General features: G+C 37.6%; 1 protein-coding gene across 3 annotated transcripts; it reads right to left on the bottom strand.

The window, feature by feature from the left end:
• Positions 1-810: 810 nt before the first annotated feature.
• LOC132644705 (nuclear transcription factor Y subunit A-1-like) lies at positions 811-16,316 on the bottom strand. Of its 3 annotated transcripts, none has more exons than XM_060361310.1 (6): positions 16,076-16,316; positions 14,321-14,551; positions 7,035-7,141; positions 6,813-6,875; positions 6,100-6,264; positions 811-1,645 (listed from the first exon to the last, which is right to left on the bottom strand). In XM_060361310.1, the coding sequence occupies exons 2-6, from the start codon at positions 14,520-14,522 to the stop codon at positions 1,271-1,273; spliced, it is 912 nt and encodes a 303-aa protein (XP_060217293.1). In that variant the 5' UTR covers positions 14,523-14,551; positions 16,076-16,316; the 3' UTR covers positions 811-1,270. The 3 variants fall into 3 exon arrangements, with proteins under 3 accessions (XP_060217293.1, XP_060217294.1, XP_060217292.1); XM_060361311.1 differs by having other exon boundaries at positions 14,321-14,489; XM_060361309.1 differs by lacking the exon at positions 16,076-16,316 and adding an exon at positions 14,601-14,756 and having other exon boundaries at positions 14,321-14,489.
• Positions 16,317-19,198: the final 2,882 nt, after the last annotated feature.

Genomic DNA, 19,198 nt, shown 5'->3' with positions numbered 1-19,198 from the left:
TACAAGTTCATCTCCAAGAATATAAAAATAGTAAATATTATTTTTGATAATTTAAATTTTATATATCAAGAAAAATTATTTACAGTCAGTTAAAAAATCTATAGTTAAGTACCGTGCTGAATTCTACTATCATTCAACCGTATCCTTTTATTGGTTACTTAGACACAATTTTGCAATACATTGAAACTTTTGTTCGAATTAATATTTTTTATATTCTGAAAATAAAGTATGAAATATTCAAATGAATTTGTTAATTTAAAAAATAGGCTAAGGAGACTTATGTCAAAAAATGAAATTGTTTACTTTATTAAAAATAATGACATAGTTTAATGACTTTATTGTCCAAAAAATTCAAAAATTACTTTTGTGAAATTTCTCTACAAGTTCAATGACCGTTCGTGACCATTTGAGAAATTGACTCAGATCATGTGCCACAAACCTTTAAATGGAATGTGGTACATATTTAATTTTTTTTTGCATAAACAGCAATTGAAGTTTTTCATAAGAGCAACATTTCAGAAAACAATCTACCAAATACCACCGCATGTACCAGATAATTTTATCCATAAAAGCCTACACGAGCAAGTGAGGAGAGAAATTACCTAATGGACTTTTGACATCAACTAAGATCTGAGTTCTCTTGTTTCTACCATTTACAATATTTCTAGACCTTTAGGACTATGAATATAAAGTTGGAAAAAGTTTATAGCTTTAAGGAAAACTGATCTCCTGCACTCGGGTGTTCTTGTTTGAAAAAATATTTATGCATCTCCAATCTTTTTAAAAGCTAAAATTAGTACGTGAACACACTTATTTTAATAGATAAAAGGGCATAACCATTCAATGGTGATAAGCTGTTCAAGGATTGCAGATCCTCATTGGAAAATTAAGCAAACAACAGAAAAGCAACTTCACAGTATGTCAATTTTACAAACCCATCCAACAAATAGCCACACGTCCAAGATGCTGCAGTACTTTGTGGTATCAGATTCCAAACTACTATTAATCCTACATTCTGACATATTTTTCTTTATTTACATAAAGGGTGAGGGGAAAGACAAATAAATGGCGAATTCGTAACATATCATACTCACCATATATACTCTTTTCTGCGTCATCGCCGCTCATAAAGTACAAGTAACCAAGCCAAGAATGAATTGCCTGAGCAAAGCTATGCCACAGTGAGGTTACCTCGCATGTACGATGCAAGAAATGAACACGTGGCATGAGAAAATGCTGGGCTGAACCCTTCGTCAGTGGAGAGTAGCTTCTAATTACTGGATGCTGCCCCCCGAGAAGCCTGATTGACCAGCAGGCTCCAATTTCCACGACCATAGGGGCCATTCCCTTGCTCACTTCCAGTGCTCGGGGCAAAATACACAGATGATCCATGGCCATTGCCTGTTGAGAAAATGTGGCTGTGTCCTTTGTGCATGTCTTGAACTGTAGAGCCTTCCTTTCCTCCTTGATCAGAACTCCCGGAACCTGACGAGTTGCCAGAGTGAGTTGGAACGGTTGCCCCATATTTTTTAGTCTCCTCTGGTGTACAGTCCATGTCATTGAGCTTTTTAGTATTCAGAAAACGGCCTCCAGATCCCCTTGCCCTTCTCATAGCGTGTTGATGCCGAGATTCATGCAAATATGGCTAACAATTACAAACAAATCAATGTTAGTTTAACCAACAAGCCTTCCTGGAACCAGTGATGACATATTATAGGCACTAAACTGTTACATATCGGAGATTTCGGATTGTTGCATTGTGAGTAGACTAATGCGAGCTTAAGGTGAATATGAAGTCCTTACGAGGATAAGGAAAGTATTAGATAGCTTAAAGTGTGTACCATAGGATTTTGAAGTCATATGAATATGTGAAACTAAGTTCGTTGGAGGGAGTGAGATGTAAGTCATGTTTGGAAAGGTTTTCACCGTAATTGAGCTAATATTTATTTAGTAATGTCTTGAGGAGGGGCTATGGGGCCTCTTGTATGGTTAATGATGTGTTATGTAAGTGTTAATAAGGTTCCATAAGGATTTGAGATCAAGCGAATCAACGAAAACAATTTTGGAAAAGGTGAGTTATACGACCACTTATACGGTCCGTATAAGGGTCCGTATAACAGTTACAGTGAAGGGTCATCACTGGTGGTATTATACGGTTACTTATACGGACCGTATAAAATTATAGGGACCGTATAAGTGTCCGTATAATCACGTCGGGCAGCTTTATTTTCTTGTTATAAATAGATGACCCAGGTTCCTATTTTTCATTTCCCATCTTCCCCACAACTCTTGATAGCTCTAGAATATTCCACACACCATATCAACACAAATCCAAGAGAAATTAAAGATCAAGAGGCAAGAATCAAGATATCCATGTGTTGGAAGACTTGCTAGGGTTAGTAGACTTCAAGAACTTCTTGGGTATTGAAGCTAGGGTTTTCATACAAGTTGATAACTTGCTCCAAAGCTCATTTTTATGAGGTAAAAGGTTAGTCTTCATGCTTATTTCATGTTATTAAGAATGCTTAGTTGTTGAATAACTTGGGTGAAAGGAGAAAGTAGAAAATGAGGTCTAAATGTAGATTTCATGATGTTTGTGAGTAGTAAACTAACTTGAGTCATGATTCTTAGTATGCTATGGATATAATCTTGCTATGAAGGGTATTAATGATGACAAGGAAGTATTGTATAAAATTGTGCAAAGGGTGGATGTGAAGTTGTTGATGTAAGTTGAATATGAGAATGAACTTTGAGACTTAATTGAATATGACTACTTGAGTAGGATATTGTGGATGTTATTATAGTTGTTTGGGGGTTGTTTTGCGATATGGTGGAAGTCGATGAAATAGGGGAAATGCTGCCCAATTTTTGTTAGCTCATGAGTTATTCTAGCTTGAATTTAAGAGTGTCCTTAGAACTTAACCTTGGTATGAATCCTTTTAAATGTAGATTTCTCAAGCTTTGGCGGTGAACATTAGATAGTTGAGAAGACAAACAGGTATGTAAGGCTAACCCTTCTTCTTAAGGCATGTTCCCATTTGTCGTATACCTTCACATGAATTCCATAACGTCTTCCATGATGACTTCATTTCCTAGAATCATTAAAGATCACAGTTCTTGATATTCCCATGACACTATTGGTCCCATCCTATGATAGTTGATCTTCTAAGGAAAGGTATAATGAAAATGACGATGACGATGATGATGTTGATGATACTTATGTACTCCTATGCATATGCATGTATATATATCTAAGTATGACTATTAAGAATACCGAGCTTATATGGTCGGGTATGATATCTATTGTGCGCACACCACTGCAGTTGGGTAAGGATAACACTGAGCCTTGGTAGGGCCAGGTATGTATAACACCGACCTTGTTATGGTCGGGTACGTAAGACACCGAACCTCTATGGTCGGGTATGATACTACTATATGTATAAGTGTATGTAATGGAAGGTTCCCATTAGAAAAAGGGTGACCGAATATGATGAATGTCTCTAGAGGTATAAATGGCTCTATCACCACATGACTCTTCCTTCTTATGTTATCGTTCATGCTTCTATTATGTTATTGATTATGCTTTACATACTCAGTACATTATCCGTACTGATGTCCTTTTATTTGTGGACGCTGCGTCATGCCCGCAGGTGAACAGGGAGATAGACTTGACCCATAGACTGCTTGTTCAGAGACTACATAGAGGAGCTCCATTTGACTCGGAGCTGCAGCTGTTGGTACTATTCTTTTGTGTATATACATATGGGCATGGCGGGGCCTTGTCCCGTCCTTATGATGATGTTTCATACTCTTCTTAGAGGCTCGTAGACAGTCATGTATAGTAGATGTCTTTTGCCTTGTCGGCTCATATTTTTGGTATATTATTTTGTAAGCCTCGTCGGCTTGTGTATATGTATATGGGCGTAGTTGTTGACGTGATATAAAAGTGTTTTAGCCGTTGGAAATGGTATTATTGAGGCATAGAGTTTGTTGATAAGCCATGTGGCTCACCTAGGTATGAATGTGAACGTGCGACGAGAGGTGCCCGGGTGGGTTAGCTCCGGGTGCCCGTCATGGCCCTCCGGTTGGGTCGTGACATAAACGCCAAAATGCAGCAATCTGCATACAGAATTGTTGATCTAATGAATGTCCTAGAAGGTTTCAGTAGTACTACTACAGATCCTGAAACCATCAGATGGAAACATGACAGTGATGGGAAATTTTCAGAAGCAGAAGCTACAAAAAGGAAGCAGAGCTGCAGCCTCAGATTAGGCCAGGCCCATGGAAGCAGTTTTGGAAAAATATGGCACCAACAAAGGTTAAGTGTTTTACTTGGTTGGTTGTCACTTGTCAGGAAAGCTTGCCTCACTCATGAGAGATTACAGAGAAGGAAATTTCATATTGCTTCCAGGTGTTCCCTATGTTGTGAGAAAGGAGAGAGACTAATAGCCATCTATTTCTTCACTGTAAATTCACCTCCCAACTATGGTCTTTGTTCTTTAGTCTAATGGAGATCAGATGGACTATGCCTGAGCATACAGCAGACCTTAAGCTGTTGGATTAGGAAAGGGGGCAATAAGAGTCAGAAGAAACGGTGGAAATTAATTCCATCATGTATCTGGCGGACAATTTGGAGGGAGAGGAATGGAAGATGTTTCGAAGACAAAGTTAACGCATCCAGAAAGTTAAAGGAAGATGCATTGCTACATTTTATTTTTGGTGTAAAGAACATTGTATAGAAGTTGAACATTTGGTAGATCTTTTAGGTTCTCTGTAAGTACTATAGGCTGTTCTTAACAACTTTTTGGAGGTCTCCAGCATGTCCTTAATGCTGAGGAATACAACTTACCAGTTTCAAAAACAAAAAACAAAAAAAAAATATAGGAGTATATAAAAAAGAGAAGTTCTTATAAAAGCCACCTTTCGTGCAGCATCACAAGGACCTTCACATATATAAGTTATTTCTGCACTAATAGGGGTAAACCAAGTCAAGAATACATGACAAGAGGGGATTCGAGCCACCAAAGGAGCAATAGCTCCAACAAAGGAGGATCAAAGGGGAATCAACGGGGAGGGGAATTAAAAAAAAAAGTCAAGAATACATCTTAATTCCTTCTCTCACAGTCTATGAAAAAACTATTAAGAATGATAATGATCCTTTTGTTGAGAAAATCTTGAGACTTTAGCCCACTGATTTAGAATTCAACAAAGCAAAGATACAACGAACAAACAACATAGGAATTTTTCTTTAGAAGGCCATATACTACATTTATAAAACAGACCGAGAAATAAAGGTCGTTCGACGTATCAAAACATAACAATCCTGAGGCATAACATATCAACCTCTCTCTAACTGTGTGCGTGTATCACTGTTAATCGTGTCAGAGTAATTAATAAGCCTAGGTTGACCTTCAAAGGGAAATGAAAAAAAGAGAGCTAATAACTAGTGCCCATATGTCATAACAACACACCAAATTCTTAGGTAATTTAAAATTCTTAGATAATGTTTTGAAATTATTTGAAATAACCTCACTTGTCATTATTTGAAATTCTTAGACAAATAACCATTTACTCTTGCATTGTGAAGTAACATCACAAGGATGGGCTATTTTTATTAGCCTGGCCAAGGAGAATGGACAATGCCAGAAAATACAACAGACCTTTTAAGCTGTTGGATTAGAAGGGCGGTAGCAAAAGTCAAAAGAAGCGGTGGAAAACAGTTCCAGCCTGTATTTGGTGGACCATTTGGAAGAAGAGAAATGATCAGATCTTTGAGAATAGATGCAACTCCATACAAAAGATCAAACGGAAATGTGTCTCTTTGTGTTTTTGGTGTAAAGAACACTGTATAGAGGATGAAGTACAGTTAGTGGATTTCTTAGGTGTTTTGTAAGTACTTTTTTTTAATCAGGAACGATGTTCTAATATGTTTTGTAAGTACTTTCACTTTCCAATACCATGGAACTTCATACATTTACTAATATAATAACCTGAAAGTTTAAGTGATATAAAGAATATGTCCAAAAAAAGATAATATAGGTCTGCTCCGTGTTGGGAAGAAAAAAATGGAGGTGAAGTGCTTCCCAAGACTGATTATACCTTTCTCGCTTTGATAGCTTTCCTTTCAAGCTCTGCTTTAGCTCTTATCTGTCTTCGCCTTAAAATTCCATGGTACTGTTTTGCATTCACATAGACAGGTTCCTCTTCCATGTCAAGAGGCAAAGGCATTCGGGCATGATGAATTTCAAATAAGTGAGGATGTACCTGACAACACACCAAATTTTTAGGCAATGTTTTGCTTTATCAATAATTTGCTTTCAAAGCGAAAGTATTTCGAATATAGCTGCAATTCAAGTGGGATAATACAGAGTTCAAAGTGCAGAAGCTAAAGGCCAAAGGCTAGTACCATGTACAAATGCATACAACTCCACGGATCAATGAGTGTGAGAATTAAACGCAATTAATTGTATACAAATATAGCATTGAGTTACCAACCAAAAAAGTACTTTGAATAAACGTAACCAGTCAACAACAAGAAAACATGATTAGCAAATATCACATGACAACAGTTCCTTACTAACATATTACCCTCACATCCAGGAAAACCAGAATAAGCACTCATTTCTACTTGACAAAGACGGTGCTTAAGAAAGGTGCTACTATGACAGCCACAACACTGTTTCTTTTCACTAGTCTAAGCAAGAAAGTGAGAGAACACAAACATAACGACATTAAAAAACGAGAAAGCGCAGAAGTTGATGGCATATAACTATCAGGATCTACAAAAAGACGCTGGAGAAATTTGTTCTTACAGGTGCGCCATAAGTCATCATTCCCCCGTACTGCATATCTGGATATGGATATGACGTCAGCATCTGCAAAAATAGGTAACTGAATAAATCTTTCGAATTCTAGTAGACTGTCAATCATGGAAAGAATGGAACTGCCAATTTGACTTCAACTGATGACACCAGCTAGATGTAATTGTGGACGTCAGTTGTTGACAAAGAGAGAGGGAAGAGGAAATAACTTACAGCTGAATGACCTGTGAGTTCCTTCTGCTGCTCACCCATGATGGCAGCAGTTGTGGGTACAATATGCTTGAGGTGCTGCTTGTATTGCTCGTTATTCCCATCTAATCCTGAAAATATAAATTACATCACTAATAAAAAGCCACATGCAAATCAAGATTCAGAAAAAGTAAAATCAAGATAAACACCTTTCGCAATGATTAAGATACTTCATGACATCATTATAGGCAGTAAATCACCTCTACCTCAATCTCAAACTAGTCGATGTTGGCTATAGGAATTCTCCGTATCCATAAAGCTCTATTCAGACCTAATTGATTCCACTACCAAATACTTCTTCATTGGGAGTTCCCTAAATCTAACACATATTCCTATACAGATGTCCTGTATGGATATACAAATTTCAAGCCTGAGTTACTGTTGGAACTTTGGACCTAAACAACCAAGCTTTAATTCTAACTAGTTGATTTCACCTCTATGAATTCTACCTTTGCCTCCGCTGTGGTATAGCTAAGCTCATGGCTCTTAAGATTGGACATCGTTTCAGACAAATCCCTCTATATTCTTAGATCTATCCCGTTCGCTTTTTATCTCATCAATCATTGTAGTGTCACACATATGTACCGATGTATATCGAGATCTATGTAGGACATACTCTAACCATCCCGTGCAAACTTTCCTCATTTTATCCTCTAAGAGTGCTACAAGCACCATCTATTGGATGTGATCATTTTAAATCTTCTCCAACCAATCAAATCATATATAAACACGCATCCATCTTAACATTTTCGTTTCCAAGGCATTATCATGTGGATATGATCGGCCTCAAAGGATTCCTCCCATATAACGTTATTGGTCTTATAACTGTCATACGGAACATCACTCACTTAGTATCTTTATACAACACAACAATTCAACATGACTCCTCTATTTCAGCCAACCTATTTTATTACGGGTGTAAGAAGTAAGAACTTCATATAACGCACAATTATACTGAAAAGTTCAGCTTAACACTCTCACTGAATCAAAGATGCAACAGACAGGAAACTCATACTTCTATTGGATCCTTTCCCCACTTGTCACAATCAAGAATCAACAGCTTGATAGCCAAAACTTCCGAAGTGTAGACAAGAGTGGCAAATGGCTCCTCAAGTAGGTCAAACAATGTAGAGGATGTCCTCCATAGCAAAATTCATCCAATTTTTTGTTATTCCGGGTTAGAAGAAGTATCAATGCAGTGGAAATGCTTCCAAGATTTGTGTTTACTCTATAAGCTGTTCCGTAATAAATATGAATCTATTCTCCACTAAATTGTCACTTAAGCAGCCACCAGCTCTGCTGAGTGCTGATCCAATATGTAGCTCTTCAACTTATCAAATTTCCACTCCCGGTCAAGGAGCAAAATATCAGTCATCTAGATACCACTTCTTTACCAAGTTCTCTAAATATTGCCTGTGCTATCAACTTTATCCAGGAAAGTATATCTCAAAAATGATTCCGCCAGTTAATTTCACCAAAACCAGAAGCAAACTATTACCCAAAAGACTCATCTAGATACTAACTCTTGACCAAGTTCTCTAAAAATTGCCTGTTCAGACACTATTCACTTTATCCAGAGGTTTAGCTCAAAATGATTCCCCGAGTTAATTTCACCCAAACCAATAACTAACTGCTAAGACGTGGTGAAAATTCTTCTCAATTGTGGTTGGTATGGTAGTGATTGGAGGTGGTGGCTGGTGATTGGCGGTTCTATTAGGTCTTATCACCATTTACATAAAAGTCAGACTGCTTACAAGGCTATTGGTTCAGCATCATTAAATTACTGAGTCAGTTGTGAAAGGAACACATTCAGGCAAAACATAAGCTGCAGATGGAGTACTCCAAATTGTGAAGGTCTAACACAAGAAATGGCAAATATGCAAGAAACTTGAAGGATTGTTCCTACCTTCACTATCATAATATCTTGACACAGCAAACTATAAGAACAACAGGGAGATTTGAACTGCCTTCAAGACAAGAAGCAGCCAGGATCAAAGCTGGAGATTGGTTCTGGAACGGTCGTCATCTAAATCTTGAGTGGTGGTCAACAGAATCTGAGTATTATCCAGCAAAATCAGAGATTGGACACAAATGGGTCAAGGCTTTTGGGGTACCGCTAAATGGTTGGAACATGGAATCTTTCCGATGTATCGGAGAGAAGTGCGGAGGTTTCATAGGTGCAGATGCAGACACGAAGGCAAGATCTCATCTTTTCTGGGCGCGCATCTGTGTTAAAATCACTATGGAAGAAATCCCAAAGGAAATAGACTTGTATGTTGGAGGTTTGAGATATCTGGTGGTGATTGTGGAAGACCAAATTACTCGAATCATCCCTGACAGACGGAGAGAGGTGGAGAAGATGGAGGCTGCTACTCCAAACCCTAGAAAGAAGCTCAGTTATCCAAGCAACTTTAATTCAAAATCCCTGGGTTTGTCAGAGAAAAATAGAGGTCACGTGCCACAGTATAAAGGGGAGGAAAAAGTATGGGCTAATGGGGCCAGCAACATTCTGGGCCACAATTACACTAATTATTTCCACTGTGAAGCCAATATTTCTAATTCCTTTAACAGGGACCACCCCTATTATTTTTATAACAACAATAGTAGCAAGCCCAAAAGGAAAAGGCCCAAATCAAGAGCAAAGCCTAGACAGATAAAGTGTTGGAAAGCAAAAGGGCCAGCCCAAATTCAACATTATCCCAGAAGTTTCATTAATGACCCCACCATTGAGAAGGCTGTGGTAGCACTTTCTGGTCAAAATACAGAGAACTTCGGAGCAGAGGACGCAGATGATGAATCTGATCCCCCTCTTTACTCTATTCCGACATCGCTAAACGACTATCTTATTGACAACTCCATGGATTTTGAAATCTCTTCCTTCTCTGGCAGCGAGACACACTCGTTAGTTCTGCATGATGGGTTAAATAATGGGAATTGTTTAATCAACACACCTATGGTAATCGAGACTTCTCACTGGACCAAGCTGTTTATGGCTAAGGCTTGCAAAGCCTTTGGAGTTAATTTGGCTGGATTCGAGCACGAGATGTTCGATATAATTCTCAGGATGGAACAGAGAAGACAAGCTCAACTAATGCTACAAAAAGAAAAGAAGAATGGGGGAAGGTGCTCTGCAAAGAAAGGGGTAAGAGAGGCCAGGAATATGGAATGCACTGTTACTTATGAAAAAGGGGAAGGATCAGCTAGGGGCAGGTTTCAAAAAGCTTTCTCTGAATGAAATTAAAACTTATTAGCTGGAACGTGAGGGGGCTCAACGATATGAGCAAAAGGAGTACTATCAGGGCTCTTATGCAAAAATGGAAACCAGACATTTTGTGCTTGCAAGAGACCAAAATAGATGGCTGTCCAGTGGCTACTATCACACAAATTTGGGGTTCTAGATGGGTTGGTTGGGCTGAGTTGAGGGCTCGTGGTACTAGAGGAGGCGTAATTATTATATGGGACAAGAGACAATGGAACTGTCTTGACTCCCATCAAGGTCAGTTTACTATCACAACTATGTTGGAAGGGGTGCATTCTAATTTTAGGTTTTGCTTTACTGGAGTTTATGGACCCCACACTAATTGGGAGAGGGCTGAATTATGGGAGGAACTGGCTGATGTTAGAGGATTATGGGATGAAGGCTGGGTGGTTGGTGGGGACTTCAATGTCTGTAGATTCGAGAATGAAAGATACAATTGCATCAGGAGATCCAGGGCAATGAGTGCTTTCTCTGATTTCATTCAAGATATGGGACTGATTGACCTCCCTCTTCAAGGGGCATTCTACACTTGGACCAGGAATGCTGATTTTCTTCAAGCCTCCAGAATTGATAGGTTTCTTGTCTCTTCTGAATGGAGTGATTACTTTGGGGTTATTTCTCAAAAAGCTCTGCCCAAAGTTGTCTCTGATCATTGCCCTATAGCGCTAGAATGTGGGGATTGGACATCTGAACCTTCCTACTTTAAGTTTGAGAACATGTGGTTGCAACATGAAGGATTTGGTGATCTGGTGAAACAGTGGTGGCAGGGGTATGAAGTGAATGGATCCTCAGATTTTGTACTTTCTCAGAAGCTCAGAATGCTCAAAAAGGACCTGGTCACTTGGAACAAGGAAGTATTTGGTAGCGTCAACACTAAGATCAACAAGGTTTTGGAGGAGCTGCAAATGTTGGATCAGGTTGCTGAAAATAGAGTGTTGACTCAAGACGAGACTAACAAATCCTTGACACTAAAATTGGAACTTCAACAACTAGCCAAGGCTGAGGAAATCTCATGGAGGCAGAAATCTAGATGCTTGTGGTTGAAGGAAGGGGATAGAAATACTAAGTACTTTCAGAGAATTGCCAATTCTCATAGGAGGTATAACTGTATCGATAGGCTGCAAGTGGCTGATGACATTATTGAGGATAAAGAACATATTAAGCAAGTGATCTTGGACTTCTACCAAGAACTATACTCTGAGAATGAAGAATGGAGGCCTACCGCTGATTTTGAAGGTTTGAATTGTCTTGACAATGAAGACAAAGAAACCTTAGAATGTCCTTTTGAAGAAGAAGAAGTCCTCAATGCTATCAACTCTTGTGCTCCAGATAAGAGTCCTGGACCAGATGGATTTACTATGGCTTTTTTTCAGAAATGCTGGTCCACTATCAAGCAGGATGTCATGAACACCTTCAACCATTTCCACACCAACTGTCATATGGTGAAATCCTTTAATGCCTCATTCATAGCCCTTATCCCTAAAAGGAAAGGGGCAATTGAACTAAAGGACTTCAGACCCATCAGCTTGATTGGCAGTGTGTACAAGATAGTGGCTAAAGTGCTCTCTGAAAGACTCAAAAGGGTAATATGGAAGTTCGTCTCAGGCTATCAAAATGCATTCATAAAAGGTAGACAGATAACTGATGCTTCCCTTATTGCCAATGAAGTATTAGATTGGAGACTAAAAAGTGGTGTTCCTGGTCTGCTTTTTAAACTGGACATAGAAAAGGCTTTTGACAAACTTAACTGGAAATATCTAATCTCTATTTTGAGGCAAATGGGATTTGGAGACAGGTGGATCAGATGGATCAGGTTCTCCTTTTCTACTGTTAAATACTCTATTCTTATTAACAGGAGTCCAGTTGGATTTTTTTCTCCCAAGAGAGGAATAAGGCAAGGGGATCCTCTGTCCCCTTTCCTTTTTATCATAGCAATGGAGGGACTTAGCAGGATGCTTGACAAGGCAAAAGAACTTCACTGGTTGGAGGGATTTGATGTGGGCAACAGGATTGGTCAATCAATCTCTATCTCTCACCTACTATTTGCCGATGATACCCTTATATTTTGTGGTGCTGAGAGGTCCCAGGTTCAACATCTTAATATTACCTTAATGATCTTTGAGGCTATATCTGGACTTCACATCAATATGTCTAAGAGTGTAATCTATCCGGTGAATATGGTTAATGGTTTGGAAGATCTGGCCGAGATAATGTGTTGCAGTACAGGGACCTTTCCAACTACCTATCTGGGACTTCCTTTGGGTGCTAGCTACAAATCTGTTGAAGCTTGGAATGGGGTGGTTGAAAAATTTGAAAAAAGATTGGCCTCTTGGCAACAACAATATCTCTCTCTCGGAGGCAGAATTACACTGATCAACAGTGTATTGGACAGCATCCCAACTTATTTCATGTCCTTATTTCCCGTACCTGGTGAAGTCTTGAAGCAGCTTGACAGACTTAGGTGCTTATTCTTATGGGATGACAAGAATGAGAACCACAAACTTCATTTGGTGAATTGGGACAAGGTCACCATCCCAAAATCTCTTGGTGGGCTAGGAGTGAAGGATTTGGCACTCCATAGCAAAAGCATGCTTATGAAATGGCATTGGAGGTACAACCAAGAGAATATGGGATTGTGGAAGGAAGTGGTCCAGGCTAAATATGGAAATGATAGCCATTGGGTTTCTAATCTCAGCAGATCACCTCATGGCTGCGGACTGTGGAAAGAAATTAGGAAGTTGTGGACTGATTTTTCTTCTAACTCATCTTTACATGTAGGCAATGGGAACCGCATCCGCTTCTGGGAAGACAACTGGCTAGGGCAGAATACCTTGAAGGAGCTCTATCCTATGATTTTTTCCATTGCCTCTAATCCTAACTCTACTGTCTCTCAAAACTGGGAGGGGCATGCTTGGTGCCCCAACTTGAGAAGGAACCTGAATGATTGGGAATTTGATGAACTTGCAGCGCTTCTGGGAAGATTGCATCCCAACGTTGTTAACCCACTGAGAAATGACACGCTCAAATGGGGCACTAGCATGGATGGATCATACTCAGTTAAGGCTAATTATCAGCTCTTGAATTCCAACAAAATTCTGATTGACCAGTGGCCATGGAAGCTGATATGGAAGGTCAAATTGCCCCCCAAGATCAGCGCTTTCTGCTGGATAGCTTTGAACAACTCTTGTTCCACTATAGATAATCTTAACAGGAAAGGCTTCAATACAGTTAACAGATGCTACATGTGTTTGAACAGGCTTGAAACTGTTAACCACCTTTTTTTGCACTGCTCGATTGCTAGAGACATTTGGTCAATGTTTTTCTCCCTTTTTGGTCTCCAGTGGGTTCTGCCAAATAGTCTCAGGGAAGTTTTTGTAAGTTGGGGCAATTGGAAAGTTGAAAAGTCCATCAGAAGAATCTGGTCTATGGTTCCCGCTGTTGTTGTGTGGGGTTTATGGACAGAAAGGAACCAAAGATGTTTTGATGGCATCGCAACTAACAGCTCCAATTTTAAAGGCAGATGCCTAGTCTTACTTTTTAGTTGGGTTAACCATACTCCCTTGTATGATCCTGATCAATTCTTGGATTTTGTCAGCTCTCTAGTTTTATGATAGATTTTTATTTTTGCCTTTTATAGAGCTGACTTTCCTACTTTTGTAATCTCGCATCCCCTGGATGCCTTGTTATTAATATACCACTTATTTCATCAAAAAAAAAATAATTGTTGCAGAAACACATTGAGTTCAACTAGTTGAAGCTCAAGCTGCAAGTAATCAGCTAACTTTGGTCGCATGACATATATTTCTATGCTTCAACATCAAAATAGAGTACATTTCAGTGAAAAGAAGACTTCATTTCTAGTTTGGTAACTATGGTTTTCACCTTTTTTCAGGAATTATCATCAGAAGACAGCAGTGTCGATGATTCATAAATCGGATACAGGTAGAAACTAAGGATGAAATATTCACACTGTATATCTAATGGAATATACCAGATTCTGTGGCTAGAGCCTTTGTTTCTTTTTCCTTGTTGCCACCTTCTGCATTCCCCTGGGCAACGCCATTTTGATTTGTCAAAGGCGTAGTATTATCACCATAACCTTGCCACCATGGTTGCATTTGGGTAGTTGATTGTGAGGTAATTCGCAGCCCGGTCTCCAGCTGCCGGCCATCATGTTTAGCAATAGTAGGCATTATTAGACTCTGCCCCAAGTAATTACAATCTACTCAAAAGTTCACAGTATAGACTTTGTTAGTAAGAACAGTCGATACCTCACAAAGCTGAATAATAGAAGCAATCCAACTTGGACAGACATCAAAACTCATCTTTTTGTATCATGCAGAGCTATAGACAGCTATCTGAAGCAACTACATGCTATCTGAATATTTGTCAACCAACTACATTCAGGCACTTAATTTTTCTAAAAGATTTTTACATGTCAAACTATTTTTCTGAAAAACGATTTTCTTGAGCCGAGGGTCTATCGTAACAGCCTCTCTACAAAGATGGGGGTAAGGTCTGCGTACACCCACCCTCCCCAGACCCCACTAGTGGGAATATGCTAGGTATGTTGTTGTTGTTGTAGTATTTTTAGAACGTGAATTAAGTGCTGAAGCATTTGCCAACTCTGGATATAATTTATCTCGGACTGATGTATTCTCAAGTATGTACAAATGCATAAAGAAGGTTCTCTAGGACTTCATCCCCAACAAACAAGTTTTGCCATTTTTTTAACCGAAAACTTGTAACTTACAGCAAAAACAGTAGCATTGTCCACAGCTACCATATTCCGCTGTAAACCCATAAAGGGAACTGAAACGAACGTATACAGAGCTGTGGTCTAATGACATGACAAGAGAAAATTACTTCTTTTATATATAGACCATCACGTAAATCAATTTTTTTTCATCTAATAAGATTTATTCCTGGGTAAGGCCGTGAACAGAGCTTTTCCAGTTTGTATGGGATAAGGCTTCGGAGAACTGCTAAAATTGAAGTCCCCTTATGTGACATCTGAATCTACTGCTCAAGTAATCGGCTTGGTAGACAAGCTATTTTCCGCATTGTAAGTGAATGGTATTAGTTAAGTGGAATCAATACGACAAAGTGCATAATCCCCGGGAACCAGATTATGCGGACCAGAAAAGCTAAAAGCAAATATCTGATCCACAAAATAGAAAAGCTCGTATTTCTCTTTTCCCTTTGTTTACTTTAGTATATCTGGTAGTTTTCAGCTTCAAGGTTTCAATCATGTCATATATTGTCTTGTCAAACTAAGGTCCATTAACAGATTTTTGAGAGGTTAAGAAAGGATCTCACTACTTTACCTGCAATTAAACATCAGTCAGAATTACTACACCTAAACCTCAATTCTGCAAATAAATGTAATACACAAGCAAAAATGAATATATCTGACTCAGACACCAACGTTCATTATTGTAACCCTTATTAACCATTAGAATTCACCAAGAAAAACAAAAAACCCCAATAGTCAAATAAGCACCAAGGATGAATAAACCAACCATTTTGCACAGAAAAACAGAAACCAAACAACAAGACACATCCAATTTCCCTAATTATATTTCTTTCGTACAAAAAATTCAAACTTTTACCCATCAGAGTTTAAAGGCAAAAACTTTACCAATACTAAGATTGGTCAGACAAAAGATCCAGTACACCAATTTAGAAACCCCAATTGAGTATTTAAGAAATTGAAAATTAAAAACATAGAAAAATAGAAACTTGCCTTTCTTTTCTGAGGATGACAGCAGTTCCCTTCTAGCAAAGCTCACAAATTTCGTTTGTGTCTATACATATACAAAGCTAAAAAAGAAGTTGTTGATGTCTCAAGATTATACATACATGCAAATATATATATATATGCATCTACATATAGAAGATAACAGACATCTAATCCTATAAGTATACTACAGTGACATTTATTGTTATAAGAGAGAAAGTGGGGGGGGGGGGGTGAGAGATTCACTGTGTTCTTGTTTGTGGGGTTTTTGTTTTTGGAATTTTTATGTGTATGTCACGCCAAAGTCGCTTTCCATGTCTCTGTTAAGGAAAAACTTTTTATATCATTGGCTAATTCTTGATTATTTACATTTTATTATGTTGTTGTGTGGTTGAATGACTAAAATACCCTTGAGGATAAACTGAAATACTTAAACACCCATTTTTGGAAGTTTTCAGACTTGAACGGGTTATTGATGAAAATTGGAGGTTTCAGGACCACTTACCTAACTTGAGTTTGAGGTAAAGTAACTCGTACTTTTTCTCTGGTGTTGAAATCATAATTATGCTTCTTTTTTGCTTTGCTAAATTTGCATAAGAATCCAACTCAAAGCTAGTACTATTCTTTTAAATTTTTGGGTCTTCTTAGTAATTTTAAATATGCTTTATTTGATAGTAATTGGAGATGAAACTCACATAATGATAATCAATATAATGAAAAAGTGATTGTTTTCTGTTATTTTGTTTTAACTAGAAATAACATTGAGAATATCTTCTAAATTATACAAAGTAATGGTTAAGATGGATAGATTGAAGATCAAATTTTAAAATTTGCATTTCACCATATGGAATTTTTTAATAGTAAGGGTTTAAATTAAATTAAGTTCGTCATTTAATTTGTTTTTGAAAAGATAACTTCAATGCTTTTTAAAATTTCGGCACGAGTCACATGTAATAACTAATTATGTTAATTTTTGTATTTTTCACTAGAAAAGACAAAAACTGCTTTAAATTACTAGCAATGCTTTTATATATATATATATATATATATATATAAAGGATCATTTTGAACGAACCTCTAATAATAGGTATAGATGATTTTTGGATTTTCTGAATCTTCTGTTATTCATCTTTAATTTATTTAATTTCAAATATTTATTTTTGAACGAGGCAGAGTGTTGTCCAGTCAAGAACTTTGACGTTCAGATGATGAAAGTTGCAGAATGTATGGGCATATTAGACGAGATAGGATTAAAAATGAAGATATCCGGGACAAGGTGGAATTAAGTGGTTCTGATGGAGGACAAGATGCGAGAAGCAAGGCTGAGATGGTTCAGGCGCGTGAAGAGGAGATGTGCAGATGACCCAGTGCGCAGGTGCGAGAGGTTGGCTATGGATGGTTTCATGAGAGGTAGAGGTAGGCCGAATAAGTATTAGGGAGACTGTGATTAGATAGGACATGTCGCAATTGCGGCTTACCAAAGACATGACCTTGGATAAGAGGGTGTGGAGGGCACAGGGGTAGAAGGTTAGTTGGGAGTAGAGTGTTTCCTTGCTTATCCTTTCTTATCAGTATTCGTAGTATTTTTTTCCTGTAGTTTCTTGTCTTTCGATTTATGTCACTATCTAATGTCTCTTGTTCTTGCTTAGCATATTGTTTTATTGTAGTTATTGTTCCTTTTTCTTTTTGACCTGCTTTGTTTTTGCTTTATCTTGAGCCAGGGGTCTATCGGAAACAACATCTATATCTCTAAAAGTAGGGGTAAGGTCTGCGTACCCTCTATCCTCATCTGACCTCACTTATGAAATTATACTGGATATGTTGTTGTTATTATATTCATTTTTCTTTCACAATTTTAAAGTCATTCAAAGAGAAAAAGTAAGGAGATTTCAAGCATCCTTATCTCTCTTTTTCCTTCATATATGATACTTTCCTAATAAAATTGTCAACGGAACGTGTTCGTGACTTTTGAGTGCATGACTTATCTTTCAAATGTAAATTAATACTATTATTTCGAACCATTTTTTGTTCGTGAAAAAGTCAAATCCACTTACGAGGATAACTATAAGACAGACCAATAGAATCATACTTCCCATAAAACATGATATAACATATGAAATGCTGAAAAAGAGAATCTATGTACTGCTTTTATTAAATAAATATCACGAATCTATAACATGGTAAGAAAAAAATGATTAATGCTCTTCCTTTTTACCATTTTTGTTTAACTTGCATTATCCATTAGCCGCCCTCCAATATAAAAATTTGTCCGCTAAAATGACGGTCATAAAACTTACCAGGAGAAAGGATTAAATAAGGTGACTATCAAGAAGTGTTGAATCTTCATTTATGCCAAAAGACTCAAAATTATCCAATGCTTTTGTAGTTACTCATCTATATCTATTTTGTACGCTTTTTTATAAAAATAAAAGTTGACGTTGACATTTACTTCATATTATACTATATCATGTTATAAAATTAAAAGAGCAGATCGCATGTTCCCTCAGTTCCACTATATTCATGGAACATTTTGTTTTTGTTTTTTTCACCCGATATTTGATATTCGTATTGGGATTCGATTAAATTCAAATTCGTGCTGAAAATCTCACTCTGGGGTAAAACGCTCCTTAACAAAGACAATTCCATACTCAGGACTTGAACACGGGATCACTAGTTAAGGATGGAAGAATATGTACCTCTCTACCGCATTAATTCTCGTCGGTGAACACTTTATATTTTAGTTGGGAAGTTAAACTTTAATTTAAATTATTTAGATAAAAGGAGTAATTGTTTTCCACTATTATCCATTAGCCGGCCTCCGATAAAAATTTGTCCACTAAAGTAATTGCCATAAAACTACAAGGAGAAATTAAAGAAGAGATAATTAGATGACTACGAGTCACAACAAAGATATGTCGACTTTATTTATGTCAAAAAGTTTCAAAAAAACTCCAATGCTTTTGTATTTACCCATCTATCTACTTTGCTACACTTTATTCAAAAGTGCATGTTCCCTCAAACGCACTCTCACTTTCATGGCATGTACTTAAGTTTAAAATTAATAGTGTTCAAAAATTTATTCTTTAGAAATTAACCTTTTAAAAATGTTCAAACATTAATCCTTTAATT

Source organism: Lycium barbarum, chromosome 6 (genome assembly GCF_019175385.1).
Source record: "Lycium barbarum isolate Lr01 chromosome 6, ASM1917538v2, whole genome shotgun sequence".
Taxonomy (NCBI): Eukaryota; Viridiplantae; Streptophyta; class Magnoliopsida; order Solanales; family Solanaceae; genus Lycium; species Lycium barbarum.
Note: the sequence above shows the minus strand (reverse complement) of the source record. Positions and strands in the feature narration are given on the sequence as shown.